Here is a 15,083-nt window from a genome sequence, read left to right on the forward strand (position 1 = left end):
CCAAGACTCGCATGCTGGAGTTTCTATTCTCTCCGCACACACGAGGCACATTAGGCAACGTGACCCTGCTATACGAGGCGAGCATGATAACGGACATGTTCTCAAAGCTTCCACGGCATCCACGCGCCGCTATGGGCTTGGTGTTCGTACAGATATCATGGGCGCCGTGGGCGCGATTGCTCATGCGCAATCTTACATTCGTTCACAACTCTGGCCATGGGCAAGTTCTCTTCTGTCATCGCGGCCCTTTTGATGGGTGCGCAGCTTGTCTCCCCAACACTAGTACATGCTCGTGTCCACGCGAATGCCATCGTACAACGAACGGCGAACGACGCGCCAGCGATAAGCGACGTTCTCCCAGGTGCCTACATCGTCGAATTCGCGAACGAAAGTGAAACACCAGAGAGTTTCTACGCGTCCCTCGCAGCCAGCGGCGTCAATGTCGAACATCGCATGAATCTGAGCTTCCGATTCTTCAATGGCGTATCTTTTCAGCTCAAGAGCTCAAGCTCAAATTCGACCGAGTGGGACTTCCTGCGTCAGATGGGGGCACAACCACAGGTGGAGAATATTTGGCCGACTCGTATCACGACACGTTCACGCGAGAATAACATCGCAGCACCCGCTCAGGAGAAACACGTCAAGCGGCAAACTACATTTGAGGATACCTTTTCTCCTCATGTCATGACTCAGGTTGATAAGCTGCACAAAGAGGGCGTCACAGGCAAAGGATATCGTGTCGCTATCATTGATAGCGGAGTTGATTACACCCATCCAGCGCTTGGTGGTTGTTTTGGTCCAGGCTGTCTCGTTGAGATTGGGTATGACTTCACAGGCGACGACTACAACCCCGGCACATCCCCATTGAGACCCGATGACGATCCCATGGACAACTGCGCTGGACATGGCACCCACGTCGCAGGCACTATCGCCGCTCAGCTCGAGGGCAATAAGTATGGCTTCACTGGATCTGCACCCGGGGCAAAGCTCGGCGCGTACCGAATGTGGGGTTGCGCATCAACATCTACCAATGAGATTGAGCTTATGGCATTTGCTCGTGCCGTTGAGGACGGGGCAGATATCATCTCCTACTCAAATGGCGACGCCTCAGGCTGGTCGCAGGACGTACGCGCTACCATCATCTCGCGCATCGTTGATTCCGGCATTCCAGTCGTCATTTCTGAGGGTAATGACGGTGGCCAGGGTATGTTCTACGCTTCCACGCCAGCAACGGGAACCAGTATTACGGGCACAGGAGCGGTTTCTAATACACAATTTCCTACCTTCCTTGCACGAGGTTCCTACACAACCGATTTCAACGCTACTTCCAACAGCACCGTCAGCTATGGTTTCTTGATGGGCGTTCCCGAGTTCGCCAACGACACAACACTTCAACTATGGTCTGCTGCCGACGTAGAAGATGCTTGTAAGCCGCTACCTGACGACACGCCAGATCTGAGCCAGCGCATCGTACTTTTGGAGTTCAAGGATTCACGAGCAACTCAATGCTACCCGCAAGACCAGGGCGCCAACCTCGCTGCAAAGGGTGCGCGATTTATGGTGTATTACGAGCGCAGCAATCTGACCATGCGTGACGAACCTTATGTATACGCCGATGGTATTCAGGGTGTCGTCAAGGCTATACCATATGTTGCTGAGCGTTGGATCTCTCTACTTTCTCAAGGCGCCACAGTCTCTGTGACTATCTCAGCCAACAGAACCCAGACCTACCTTGAGGTGCTCGAGAACAACGAGCGAGGTGGTTATGTCGCAGGCGAACTGACCAGCTGGGGCCCAAGCTGGGAGCTTGGTATGTCACCGCAACTCGTATCACCTGGAGAGAACATTCTGAGCACGTTTCCAACGGCTTTGGGTAGCTACCGCGTCATGACTGGCACGAGCATGTCAACGCCATTAGTTGCGGGTGTTTACGCATTACTCGGGGAAGTATACGGCAAGCTGGAACCAAAGCGTCTCCGCAGGATCCTCACACATACCTCCAAGCCACTGGCCTGGCACGACGGGAAGACTGCTCATCCCGACATCCTCGCCCCAGTCGCACAACAAGGATCTGGACTTGTGCAGGCTTGGAATGCTGCTCATACTACCCTCGAGATCAATGTCGATAGTCTGATACTGAACGACACGGACCACTTCGTTGGCATTCATACTTTCACCATCACCAACACTGGCTCCGCAGAAGAGGAGTTTGGTTTGGAACACCGCAAAGCCGTCACGATGTACACTATGGATCCGAAAGCCGATGTCTTGCGTGTTGGTTCATTCCCCAACACCATCGCAGAGTCATGGGCAACCGTATCCTTCTCTTCCGATAGCATCACCATTCCTGCCGGTCAGTCTGCCAACATCACCGTCGAATTCACAGCACCTGCAGGACTTAACGCAACTCTACTGCCCGTGTACAGTGGCTTCATCGCCCTGGGCGACAAGCTCGTTCTCCCTTACCTCGGTGTTGGGGGTAGTATGCACGCCATTCCCGTTCTCACATCGGAAACTGTTTACCTCGCCCAAGGATACGCGCCCGCTCCCGCCAACGCGTCTTACGTCATCCCACGACCAGATCCTCAGAACCCACCTATGACTGATCGCGGTGATATGTTCGCGACTCCGAACATGTACATCAAACCTACAGTTGGGTCACCTTTGCTGCGTGTGGAGATCTTCCGGGGTGTTAAGAACCTCGGTGCATTGGCTGGATTCCCGCAAACGTACATCGCAAGGAGTGAAGTTCGCGCATACTTCAATGGGCTGATGGCGAGTGGGGAGGTACTTGATGAAGGCTCGTACCGGATGAAAGTCAGCGCGCTCCGCATCTTTGGTGACGTAGAAAAAATCGAAGATTGGGATGTAGTGGAGTCTGCTAGCTTTGCTGTGCAGTACGCGTCGTAGTAGAGTTGGTGTGTGATGCGGGGGCTGGAGGATTGCGATCCTTGCACATTCGCTTTCTGCAAGGCTGTCTCGGTCGCAGCCGCCTGGACCGGCGTGGGCATCGCATGAAGTCTACTCGCTTGTAGCTGTCTTCGATCTAATCGAAGTCGCTTATTGGTGGGTACCTGCAGTCGCCAAGGTTGTTGCAGCACGAGATAGGTATACCTTGCGAGCCGGGTAATCATCAATTACTGAAACTTCGAAAACTGCACGCCTTACCGTCCGCGGCACAGACGCCTCAGGCTCTCAGCCTCACCATCCACGACGACTGAACTCGCGCTACCCGTATTGGTAACGACTACGATGTCTCTTCATCAGTATGTGGCGGCTATAAGTATGTCTCCTTATATAGATAAATCGCTTTCAGCATCGGGTCATCATCTAGTCACTACATCCATACGTTCAGGTTACTTTCTATGCCGCTCATGCGATGAGACTCTCGCTTCTATTCTTCAACATCTTGCTGCTGCCTCTTCAATCTGCCGCATCACCGGCATTCATCCCCTCCGCAGTGATACCTGCTCAGAGCACAATCACCTCGCCTCCTTCCATTGTAGTACCGCCTTCCCGCCGCGATGATAGATTCGCGCCAAGTATACCTCCGCTCTCACTAGACCTACCATCAATCGCTGCGCCGTCGATACCACCAGTCTCCCTCGACCTCCCTACCCAGACCTGCACCCCTGGCTTCAGTGCATACGCAACTCCGGGCGTTGATGGCTACGTCCCCGCGGATTCATGCAATGCGCTATGGGTGTACTTCCCGAACTTCGCTGCAGCAGTGGCTTTTTCCATTTTGTTTGGCATCCTCACAATCGCACACCTGACTCAAGCAGTCGTGTATCGTAACGGCTTTTGCTGGGTTGTCATCATGGCCTCTCTGTGGGAGATGGGTGCATATGCTTTCCGCGCTCTCGGATCCAAGAACCAGCAATCCTCTGGCATTGCGACTGTTGCCCAGATCTTAGTTCTGGTGGCTCCCATCTGGGTCAATGCCTTTGCATACATGGTCTTTGCTCGAATGGTTCACTTCTATTCGCTCACTCGCAAAGTCTGGTTTCTCTCGCCTTCTATCCTCGCTCTGGTCTTCGTCACCCTAGATATCGTTTCTTTCGTCGTTCAACTCATCGGTGGTGGAATGGCTGGCCCTGGTGCAAGCGCGGATGCACAAAAGAAGGGCCTGAGCATATACATGGGCGGAATTGGTATGCAAGAGGGCTTCATTGTTCTTTTCTTGGGCTTGGTCGTCAAGTTCCATTGCGACCAGCTACGGGCAGAAAGAGTCGGACGACTAACTGCAGACAAGATAGGTAGCTGGAGGTGGTTGATCGGGGCGCTCTATGGATGTCTGCTGGCGATCACAGTTCGAATCGTCTACCGCCTCGCTGAGTTCTCTGGTGGTCTTGACCACAGCAATCCTCTTCCGAGTAACGAGCCCCTCCTGTACGTTCTGGAGTCGACACCAATGTGGTTGGCCATCTTGGTATGGAACATTGTTCATCCAGGTCGCTTCATTCGTGGCGATGGCGCTAAGATGCCGCGTTCATGGCTTTCTCGCCACCTGTGCTGCTGCTGTCACAAACGTCGCTGCAACGAATGTCATAGCAAGCTCGGCCACGGCAGGCTTCATCACCACCATGTGGCAGATGATGCAGAACTAGAGAACGGCAGGGAAATGTATCCTATCGAGATGACCCCCGCGGATCGCGTCGTTGCCACTCCGGTCGATCCTTTCCTGGACGCATCATCTCGTGCCTCGTCTCCGTACGGCCCAGACAGAGGGCGGGAACGATGTCGGTGAAAGGAATTCCGGCATACTAGTTTTGAGGTTTCAGCAAAGGAAAAAGGCTCACGGGGTATTTGGAGACAGCTTGTGTAGGATGACTGTGCGTCTTGTTGTCACTCCGCACTCCGTAAAGGGTGACGTAGTAGGCCAATCCTTTCGCGGTCCGATAGTCTGACTCTCTAGTGCTGCACCAAATTTGAGAGAAAAGAGGATTAGTGAACTTTGATTTCCAAACACTTTATTTCTCTACATTCTGCGTAAGACTTTGGTGATTGATTAGCTTCATGTTCATTCAACCCAAAGTATTGAACTGTCTCTATTCCTCAGTCTCGAGTCTTGAGCAGCTTTGCGCATTTCCATCTTTTGTTCTGTGTCGCCTGCTCTGTTATCATGAATTACTCATGTAATAGATTGGCAACGGATGAATACTAATCTACACTGTTTTAAGTATAGCGTAATCCCAGCTGACTGTACTAGACAATTTCATAGCTCGGATGACTACCGATCCGGCGATTCTCGAGTAGTCAAGGAAGTAAGCTGGCTCCATCGCTTCTTGGCGCTAGACGTCGCAACGCACAGATAGTGACTTCATCTTCACGTTGTAGCTTCACCAACTAATCTTGACTATGCTGCAAACCGCTTCATACAGTTACCCTGAGAATTATAACAATGTTGTGCTGTTAAACAGCCCACTACAACATCGAAGGCATCTGCAGAAGAAGAATGACAGATATCGTCTTACGCAGCATGGTACTCTTCGACGCTTACGCCCAAGACCTTGCCAGGGTGAACCTTGGAAGATACTTTATGTGGTCCGGTTGCTCGCGGCTTACATTTCGCTAGGCAGATATCATGTTCAGTTCTACAGCTTATAAAGTCTTGTGTCACGACTACAACACAGTCTATCCATTCAATCCAGTATCTCCCACACGCGACTTTTCCAACCTTCAGCACAAAGCACCACCCTTCTTTTAAGAATACTTTTCCACGACAATGAAGTTCGCTCTCATTGCTCCCGCTCTCCTCAGTCTCGCTGTCGCGGGAGCCCTACCATCATCCGAAGATGTGCACATCCTGACAAAGCGTCAGACGCGCCCTATCAACTCCTGCGACCCTGGTCCGAACTTTTGCGGCTTTTCACTCGAAGAATGCAATGCTCAGCTCGCGGCTCTTCGTGCCCCTTGTACAAACAGGTGCATCCCGCAAGGTCTTCCTGTGCGTGTGGAATGCCTCGCTCCTCGCAACCTCGGTTGCTTCTGTTAAGGGGATGGATTTGGAGAAATCGGGGGATAGATCGAGCGAAGAAGGACTAGAGCAGCACTTTGGAATACAGACAAGAATGGAAGTTGGTCTTTGCCCATGCGGAAAGGAACGGCCTGTCGTCCAGTTCCTGGAAGGTGTTGTCACGAATACACAAGAGGTCGTATACGACAAATTGTCAAATTAGTCATGCCAATACATACTCTCGCGTTGGAGCTAGAACCTTGCAACACTCTCAAGATCCCACTTCTCAATTGGAATGCACGTCAAGAAGAAGAAGAAAATCATGATCGATGGAGTCCGCGAAGCTCTGACAGATAAGTCTGGGATCAATATTGCAAGTACAGCAAAGCTTGCGTCTCTACAGGCTGTTTGCGAAGATACGTTACGACTCAAAGATCCCGTCACTACATGATCGCCTACAATGTGTCCAGGGGCTCGGGCCAGTGGGCAGTGGATACCACGAGGTATAACCACGAAACGTCACACCGCAGTTTCAATCAGACGATACGCTCTGCATCCTCATATCCCCCATGATACCGCTCTGTTACCAATACTACCTAGGTAGAGGTGATTCATCGCCTTGGTCACCATTCTTCCTAAGAAAATCATAGTCCACCTTAACGAAGCTGTACCTTCTCCATCTCAGGTCTCTGACTCTCAACTGCACATCTTCTCGGTAACAGACGTGGCGCGCAGCCCGGTCGACGAGTCTGAGACATGACCGAAGAAGCAAGGTCGATCAAGGCACCGAACGTGTTGGTGGATACTTCTGTAGCCTCAGCCGTAATGTAGTTCAGTGATTTATCTACAAGGTATAGTAGGAAGGCAAACAGGCAGCGCGTAGAACTGCAAGACAATCAGATACTGGTCCGTGCACGCTACACATCCTAGCGGGCTGATTAGTTATTGCCTTGTCTTTCCCGCCAAGCTGCCGACGCTGCCGGCATTAATTCCACGCGACTGGAGGTAACTATAGCTACGACCTAACTAACAAGGCTACTTTGACCCACCTGCCAAGGCGCTTCGGAGTGTCCATACAATGTACGTCCGTCTTGTTCCAATCGTTCTATTAGTATCATTCGTCTTGCTGTCATGTCTAGCCATCGCAATAAAGTTCTGTCGTGCAAACATGGTTGCTGCATCAATCTTAGCCTGTTTCCTCGCGACCACCGGACGTGTTCTGTAAGCGGTTGAAAACTGATCTCTAAGATTGATTTGTTGGCTGACACTGGTCCTAGAGCCTCGGTAGGTGGCACTGAGAATGCTTTGGTCTCTCCAAACACTGAGCGTCGCAATCTGCACCCAAAACCCTATTCTAAACGGGTGGACAATACGACTGTGTTATTGCCTATTGATGTGCGATTGTTTCCGGAACTCAAGTATGGAGAGCGCGCGATGCTAACGAGGCCGCAGGTTTACATCCATGTCATAACTCCTGGCGACATCGAAGGAGAGGGATATATCAGGTATGCTCCGATATCGTGAACGCCGGAGAGTTTTTGTTAACTTCCTTCCGAGCGACGCGGCGCTCAGTGCGCAGATGGAGGTCCTGAACAATGCGTTCGAACCTGTTGGATTTCAGTTCAACCTTGTGAACACAACGCGCACGATCAACGAGTATTGGCAAGGCAGCGGAGACACGTTGCAAAGGTACAAAATCTGATATTCTCCAGGTACAACAATCTCTTAGAAGCACGTCCGTCTGAACGAGAGGTATCGGCAGCTCTGCGCCAGGGCGATCTTGCTACGCTGAACATATACAGTATGGGGTAAGTGAGCATACCCATATGCCCTGCAACGAGAGCTAACGTCGACGTAACAGTGTCGTCAACACGACAGAGACTGCCTGGGCGACGCTCCCTGCCTCACAGGCATCTTACGATGGCGTCTTCCAGAACAACACAGCATTCCTAGGGGGCAGTCGCCCTCTCAATGAGGGAATTACGCTTGTCCACGAAGTCGGTCATGTAAGTGCAGTGTCTATCTTGACTCTCACGAAGCCCTCCCGAAAAATGCTCACATGACGATTACTAGTGGTGTGGTCTCTACCATGTCTTCAACTTTGGCTGCGCTGTGAGCTACGACTACGTAGGTTCCATCATCATCTCACATTCAAATCACCGTTTGATTAAATATTCAGGTCGCAGACACGCCAAACCAGCAAGCACCCGATGTCTCAGGTGGATGCGACATTGGACGGTAAGGCAGCTCATTCCACCGCGCTTTGTACAATTTCAACTGACTGATTACGCAAACAGCGACTCATGTCCTGACCAGCCTGGTCTAGATTCCATCCGTAAGTAGTCGACCAGCCACCTGCGCAACAACAACAACAACATTGGTTATTAATGCTGACTTTACGCTAGACAATTACATGTCGTACTCGGACGACTATTGCCGGTACGAGTTCACGCCCGGACAGATCCAGAGGATGCGAGAGCAAATGGCCAAATTCCGCGGTGTCGTGTATCCTGGCATCGACGTTGATAACATCCCTGAAGACTCGGTTGAGATCCCGCCTCCAGAAGAGTAAACACACATAATGAGAGCGATGCTCTGTTCTTTTGCGCGAATGTTATTATATACGTCGGTGGGGACATGTCGACACCGCTTCATCAGTACCTCATACAAAGAGAACACCAGACAGATACAGGAGTAGCAAGCTCTACCTTATAGCCTACATCATTCCTTGATAAGAAAACTTGTATGAATTGAGGACATTGTAGTCTTCTGACCATTGTATCTAGAGGGTTTTACCAATGCGAAAGTGTGTTATATCGCTTACCTCACTCGTTCTCCCACTAGGAGCGCACACCCTTCGCGATGGGCTCTTTCATGCCTTGAGCCTTGCAGGTGAAGAAAGAGAGTTGAATCAAGACTAGTATCTATCCTAGAGTACGCTAGAGACTGACCTGATGTTTGCGTCATTCCTTGTACGTGGTGGAAGGCACACTGCTCAGGTCAAGAGCTGCAAGAAGCAAGAAGCAAGAAGAACACCGTAGTATCTCCTCTGTCTCCCGATAAGCCTGCCCGCACCTACCGCGAATGAAAATGGCCTTTAATTTACTCATCCATGCCATCGTCATCAGCGATAATCTGTGTGTCTGATATCTCCTTGAGCTGCTCCTTGAGAGTGCCAATGTACTCTTCCATAATCTTCGTGACCTCGAGAGACTCCAAAGCAACCGCCTTCGCGAAGTAACGGGTAGCTTGCAGTGCAAAATGCTTGATTGCATCTGTATCAGGTGAATTCGCATAGTTCTCCCATAGCTGGTCCATGGTGTCGGGACCACTCGCAGTGCCACAGGAGTAGTCAATGAGGGTGTTCAGGCCGGTGTGATGGGAGTCGACAATGTTCTGCATGATTTCAATGTGGTCTTTCAACCACATCTCCTGATCTGTCGACACCTCTTTGAATTTTGGCGGCGGACTGTTAGTGTTCACGTGGAACAGACTCATGTTGCTTGCCATGTGCGATTCGCAGTCGTCGGTGGTGTCACCGTCCGGGTGGTTTCGCTGGTACTGGATGTAGAGACTAAGGCTGGCCTTGAGTGTGTGGTACGTCATGGGGGTCTGATGGGTTCTGAGATGCTTGCCGTAACCCAGGATCATGTCGACTGTCAAGTATCCGCTCTGACCCAGGGTGGTGAACATCCCCTGTGGTTAGTTAGCAAAGAGTTGACGGTGTAATACTGCTGGGACGTACTGCAAGCTGCTTCTGCGCGCTGGCGACAGCTTCTTGGTTAAAGTCCACATCAAGGTCGATCAGGCTTCGCACGGCTTTACGTTGTTCAAGGCTTCCGCCTTAAGATGCCTTGGACGCTCCTTGACTAGCAAGCTCAATCGCGTCAACGAGCTTCTCCGAACCAGTGCTGGCCAATTGGTTGACCATACCCTGGATGCCGACAAGTTTGGCGACTCGGCGAGGCCACTGAGCACGATCAGTGGACCTCGCAGGTCGAAAGCCGCCGTTATTGAGAGATTCGTTCAACACTTGGGCGATGTAGGCCTTAATGTTCTTGACCCAGAGCCTGCCGCGCTCTTGGACAGAAGTCATTGAATCTGTGCGGTATTCGCGGAAATAGAAGACATCAGCTGAATCTATGGGGTATGCTTCGCACAACTGATCGGAGTGAGCGTGTGTACACTGTGAACTCGACACAATATGAGCTTACCATCGTCTTTGGATCACGGTTCACGCGGATGAACCCCAAGTAGACACGCGTATGAACTGGTGCTCAGGCTTGTCAGGTGCCTCGATTCCTATAAGGGCCGTGTTGAATGCATACTGCACGTGGATACTGGTGTGCGGCGCCATCGTGAGTGTGCGTTATGGAGTGGAGTGTCGTGCAGGTGGAAGAGAGGAGTAGGCCGTCAGTGTTGATATATACACGTGCGGCCTTGGCGCGTCCTCTCACCGCAACCTACGACGCCGCCTTCACCTGGTCTCCTCACGTGGACCCCTCACCTCATCTCACTTCTTCTTCTGCCACAAACTCTCCAGTTGCAAGCAACACCAGAACCGCCAAACAGAATGCCCCCAAAGCCCAAGAAGAGGAGCGCGAAAGCGCCAGCGCCACTCGTCGACCCAGATATAGCTGACGCTCTGGTTGCATGCAAAGAAGCAAAGATAGCTACCAGAAGGCTGAATGAGATGAGGGAGGGCGACCCGGGAGTGGAGCAACAAACAGCAAAGGCGGCAGCGGCACAGAGGAGTCTCATATTAGCTGGCACCAATTTGGCGACGCGACTACTCATCCAACGGCCAAGCCTCCCAGAAGAGAGTCATGAGGTACAGGTGGCACTGCTGGAACTTAACCATCTCGTGCAACAGTATCGAAAGGCCGAGACAGACCTTGCGAGAACACAGTGTACTCAGCTCATGCAGAAGGTTGCCAAGTCTCTTGTGGAGGCTGGTACCAAGGACGGTCGGTTCCAGGTGGGCAAGTCATGGGTTCCATCTGTCAAGGATGACGAGGAGGGGCAGAATCAGCGTCAGTACCATCATCTTCGCTGCTCAAATACCGTGTGCTAATGTCAGTCTCTAGGCATGTATGATCATATTGAGCCTATCGCCAACGATGATGAGCCGGACGAAGACGCTTTCGTACCGTACCGGGAACCACGAAAACCGAAGACACAGACGTTCGTAAACCCCGACGGTACTATCATGTCCGGGGATTTGGAAACCAGGCAAGCCATAGCGGAGGACAAAAGGAAGACTGGCAATGACGAGGAGATGGCGGATGTCGAGGAGCACAGCAAGGAGCACGGCCATGGCGACCACGAAGACGCACACAGCGATGTCGATGTCGAGGCGGGTAGCCAAGAATCAGATCCATCCGTCCACCCCGAAGGCGACACCAGCTCATCTACTGTTGGACGAGGGGGACAGGAACAACAAGGAGGATCTCTCGCCGCATGGAGGCAGCCTCTGTCAGAGGTGGGAGCTTTGTGCTCAGTCTGCGACCTCTGCAAGCCTGTGAGCTCCTTCCGACTTCTGTGGCGTGGAATGGGCGAATGCTTTGAGTGTGAGGCGAAAGGGGATGCAAGACTTAGAAGCAAGGATTAGTCTGGTTGTCACTCTCGGATCGGCCCGGGCATTCTTGGACACCCGTAACCGATACTCTTGTTCGTCCGGCAGTACCGATATCGATTGCTACAATCAATATATAGTGGATTCTACTCTTCTTGAAACTTGAAAAGTTGTCATGATGCTCGTAATGGACTTGATAGCACGCATAACTTGCTAGATACTGAATGACTAGAAACCAACGCATAAGGCCCATACCACCAGTTTCCCAATCACCTGTTGGCCTGAAGTAAATCCACTTTTGTTCCGACGCCCGTACCATCAAAGAAATCAAGCCGAAAAACACTTTTCGAGGAGCCTGCCCATGTCTCAGCAGCTCAACGCCATCTCGCAGATGTCAAGACCTCTACGACCACCACCAAACGTCCGCCCGTTCCCCAGTACACCGTGAAGAACAGTTCTCACTCTGTTTCTTCCTTGCCGTCCTCTTCGACCCGCTTCCTCTTGTTAGGTCGCATGCCTTCAGTCGCAGAAGTTTCCAAGTCAAATCTCCGGCGCAATGCAATTGAGCCATCAGGATAGACATAAAGCAGGTCAGCTTCCGTGGCTCTCCACTCGACAGTTCCGTCTTTGCCTTTGTGAGGCTCCTTCCAAATAGACTTTTTGTAGGCGGGTGAATAAATCTTGTTGCCCTCTTTGTAGACATAATCCGGTGTCATGGACGTGAGAAACTCCTCCCTGGTCTGATCTGGTGCGCGCTGCAGGCCAAAACTAGCCTCCACATCGTCATTCGGGCCCTGGAGATCGCATTCGACAGTTGGAACATTTGGATCATCGACTTCAGCTTTTGCGTTGACGTACTGCATGTCTAGTTAGTCCTGTTTACATCTCGGTATCGGAAAACATACCTGCTCGGCGAGCAGAGCTTTGAACTGTTGCTTGAAGTATAAACCAGCCTTTTTGAACGATTCGTCCGCTTTGACTGCTTCTTCCACAAGCGCGTAGTCCTTGACTTGGCCTCGAGTTCTGATGACCTTGCCATCTCTATCAAGCTTTTCTTGTACGCCATCACCCATATCTTTGGCATCGACCGACATGATGCTGCTTGCATCACTGTCAGAGTCTTGATCATACTCCGAGGGCACATAGTAATCATCGCCATCATCGTTGTCATGGTCTTCGCTCGTGGCTATCTTGGCTGGTTTCTTCGCCGCCTTCCTGGTCGTGACCTTGTCGATCTCGGTAGGCTTGGTCTTGGGTGGTGCAGGCTTGAACAATACGTTAGTACTACACGGTGAACATGAATGATGATGGTATACCTTTGGTCTCAAGTCTGTGAACCGGCGTCCGATTTTGGGATTACCAGCCTGTGGTCTCTTCAGATCTTCCAAGGTATAGATCGGCATTGTCGTTGGACTGATCTTATGTTAAAAGCTGATCTGCGCAGTATCAAGGTAGTGGCGTGTTGGAAGAGGAGTGTAAGAAGAGTGGTGAAGTTCGGGAGGATGATAAAGGTCCACGGAGCGAAAATCCCACGTGCGTGGCAAGTAAAGGTGGAAATTGAAACGTTCCGCTTTCGGAGCATAACATTAGCACTGCGATGTGTCAGAGGGTTAGCATGTGAAGGAGGTAGGGTTGCCCCACTATATAAACAACGCATTGATGGTCATCCTCGGTCCCTTCACATCGAGCCTGGCGATCACAGGAAAGGCTGTGCATACGACCTGTGCACGAGAAGCGACGTTGTCTCATACACACACACACACACACACACACACACACACACACACACACACACACACACACGTGAGCCACTACATGATGCGCCCTCGCATGACATAGTTTTCAGAAGCAGGGAAACCAGCCACGCTTTACCATCCTCAACCAAGCGCACACACTGAAGAACCGGAAGGAAAACAGCGCTATTATGCCTTACGTTAAAGTCTACATTGAGTTTTGAGAGACATCCTAATACGAACTAGAAGCATTGTAGGCTTCTCGATTCTTTATACCCACACTATGGCTCTCAACACACGTTGTCGTGGTAGGAAAAGGGTTGTCTTATCTGAAGCTCCATCAGGGTCGTACGCATGCGCCACGGCGAGGAAAGGGTTCTCGATGACGATGATTACCGCTCCGGAATGGGAATTTGCACCAGGGCCGAACAAGAGTTAGAATTTCCCGCTCTCGCGACCTACAGCGACCGACAGAAGGCTGCGATGAAGAAGCGGCCAATCGACCTAAAGCAGGCTAGAGCGAACTTCATCAGCGTAGTTCGCGATCTCAATGCCAACACAATATCGTCTGGTAAGACTGTGCGTCTGCCACATTGGGCAGGCATAGACGTGAACGCCATCGACACAGAGGACTTTACGGAAGCCATGACGACTTGGCTACTCGAGGGCGACTTCCAGGGACTGAGAATCCTGTCTATGAGTGAACCTGTAGGCCATGAGGATGACGTGAATATGGAAGACATGGGGGACATCGAAGACGACACAGCCGAGTTTCAGGAGCCAGACGCACCAGATCCACCGGCTATCGAGGCGCAAGACGATAAGACGAAGAAGAGTAGGAAGGCCAAGAGTACAGAGAAGTCGACCAAGCATCAGTTGTTCTTGGATCAAGTTGGCAGGACGAAGGATGTCGACGTCTTCATTCGTCGCTGCGAAGCGCTTATGGGACTTTACAACGACATTCAGAAGAGATACCCTAGAGAGAAGATCCTGATATGGAGTCGCTTTTACAAAGGCCTTGTCAACATTGCTGAAGCCATGTGCCGCCGCTATGATGTCGAAGTTCCAATCTTCTCAGGGTTGCTCAACAGAGAGCAGCGAGACAAGATGCTGTACAGATGGCAGGGCCCACTCACGTCTTCAAAGGTTCCCATGTGTTTCCAGGCGAAGGCTGGCGGCACCGGACTCACGGTGACCTCAGCCCCACACGTCATCTTTTTTGAGCCCTGGTGGAATATTCTGGATGCTATGCAAGCAGAGCGAAGGGCATATCGCATCGGACAAGACAAGAAAGTGCACGTCTGGAAGTTGGTCTGTGTAAACAGCTTTGCCAACACCATCATCAACACTGGCGCCCTACGGAAGCTTCGAACCATCGACAAAATCATGTACGCGCTACGTACACACAAGGGCCAGCAAGTTTCGGTCCCCCCAGTCATTCCACAGTATGGGCGGGTCTCGTTCGTCGATTACGACTTATACCATATGATGAACAAAGAGGCTAGCGAAATGAAAGAGCAGGCAGAAGAGGATGCGGGCGATCGTGGACATGAGGAAGGCCAGCCACCGAACAAGAGACGCAGACTGGAGGAGGGTGCGTACGCTGAAGGCAGTGAAGATGAGGACGAAGGTGAAGACTACCAGGATGACAATGGTAGCGATGAAGATGAGGATAGCGATGGAGATGCTGAATAGGGTGACAACGGTGACAGGAGTGGAGGCTAAGAGGTTCGTTCAGCGGCGGTCACTAGGGGCGATAACACCGTATAATGAGGTTGCATTGGCGAAAGTAGCTATGCAGGCTTCGCTACTAGCA

The 15,083-nt window shown here is 51.5% G+C and overlaps 7 protein-coding genes across 7 annotated transcripts; 5 read left to right on the forward strand and 2 right to left on the reverse strand.

Annotated features, from left to right (window-relative positions):
- Positions 1–216: 216 nt before the first annotated feature.
- On the forward strand, positions 217–2,910 carry GT037_009832 (subtilisin-like serine protease; the record flags this gene model as incomplete). The annotated part of the gene is made up of 1 exon (XM_038934879.1): positions 217–2,910. One exon carries the CDS (start codon positions 217–219, stop codon positions 2,908–2,910), a length of 2,694 nt encoding a protein of 897 aa, XP_038782293.1.
- A 469-nt stretch (positions 2,911–3,379) lies between these two features.
- GT037_009833 (rta1 domain containing protein) lies at positions 3,380–4,750 on the forward strand (the record flags this gene model as incomplete). Its single annotated transcript, XM_038934880.1, has 1 exon — positions 3,380–4,750. The coding sequence occupies one exon, from the start codon at positions 3,380–3,382 to the stop codon at positions 4,748–4,750; it is 1,371 nt and encodes a 456-aa protein (XP_038782294.1).
- A 2,377-nt stretch (positions 4,751–7,127) lies between these two features.
- Positions 7,128–8,531, forward strand: GT037_009834 (uncharacterized protein; the record flags this gene model as incomplete). Its single annotated transcript, XM_038934881.1, has 10 exons — positions 7,128–7,180; positions 7,237–7,354; positions 7,412–7,464; positions 7,517–7,615; positions 7,672–7,767; positions 7,821–7,965; positions 8,033–8,086; positions 8,139–8,197; positions 8,257–8,294; positions 8,365–8,531. 10 exons carry the CDS (start codon positions 7,128–7,130, stop codon positions 8,529–8,531), a joined length of 882 nt encoding a protein of 293 aa, XP_038782295.1.
- A 530-nt stretch (positions 8,532–9,061) lies between these two features.
- Positions 9,062–10,316, reverse strand: GT037_009835 (uncharacterized protein; the record flags this gene model as incomplete). Its single annotated transcript, XM_038934882.1, has 4 exons — positions 9,062–9,655; positions 9,705–9,768; positions 9,820–10,121; positions 10,221–10,316. The coding sequence occupies 4 exons, from the start codon at positions 10,314–10,316 to the stop codon at positions 9,062–9,064; spliced, it is 1,056 nt and encodes a 351-aa protein (XP_038782296.1).
- Positions 10,317–10,532: 216 nt separating this feature from the next.
- Positions 10,533–11,570, forward strand: GT037_009836 (uncharacterized protein; the record flags this gene model as incomplete). Its single annotated transcript, XM_038934883.1, has 2 exons — positions 10,533–10,992; positions 11,047–11,570. The coding sequence occupies 2 exons, from the start codon at positions 10,533–10,535 to the stop codon at positions 11,568–11,570; spliced, it is 984 nt and encodes a 327-aa protein (XP_038782297.1).
- Positions 11,571–11,992: 422 nt separating this feature from the next.
- GT037_009837 (uncharacterized protein) lies at positions 11,993–12,937 on the reverse strand (the record flags this gene model as incomplete). Its single annotated transcript, XM_038934884.1, has 3 exons — positions 11,993–12,391; positions 12,440–12,799; positions 12,851–12,937. 3 exons carry the CDS (start codon positions 12,935–12,937, stop codon positions 11,993–11,995), a joined length of 846 nt encoding a protein of 281 aa, XP_038782298.1.
- Positions 12,938–13,621: 684 nt separating this feature from the next.
- GT037_009838 (uncharacterized protein) lies at positions 13,622–14,962 on the forward strand (the record flags this gene model as incomplete). Its single annotated transcript, XM_038934885.1, has 1 exon — positions 13,622–14,962. One exon carries the CDS (start codon positions 13,622–13,624, stop codon positions 14,960–14,962), a length of 1,341 nt encoding a protein of 446 aa, XP_038782299.1.
- Between the last annotated feature and the right edge of the window lie 121 nt (positions 14,963–15,083).

This window comes from Alternaria burnsii (assembly GCF_013036055.1).
Source record: "Alternaria burnsii strain CBS107.38 chromosome Unknown 701, whole genome shotgun sequence".
NCBI classification, from domain to species: domain Eukaryota; kingdom Fungi; phylum Ascomycota; class Dothideomycetes; order Pleosporales; family Pleosporaceae; genus Alternaria; species Alternaria burnsii.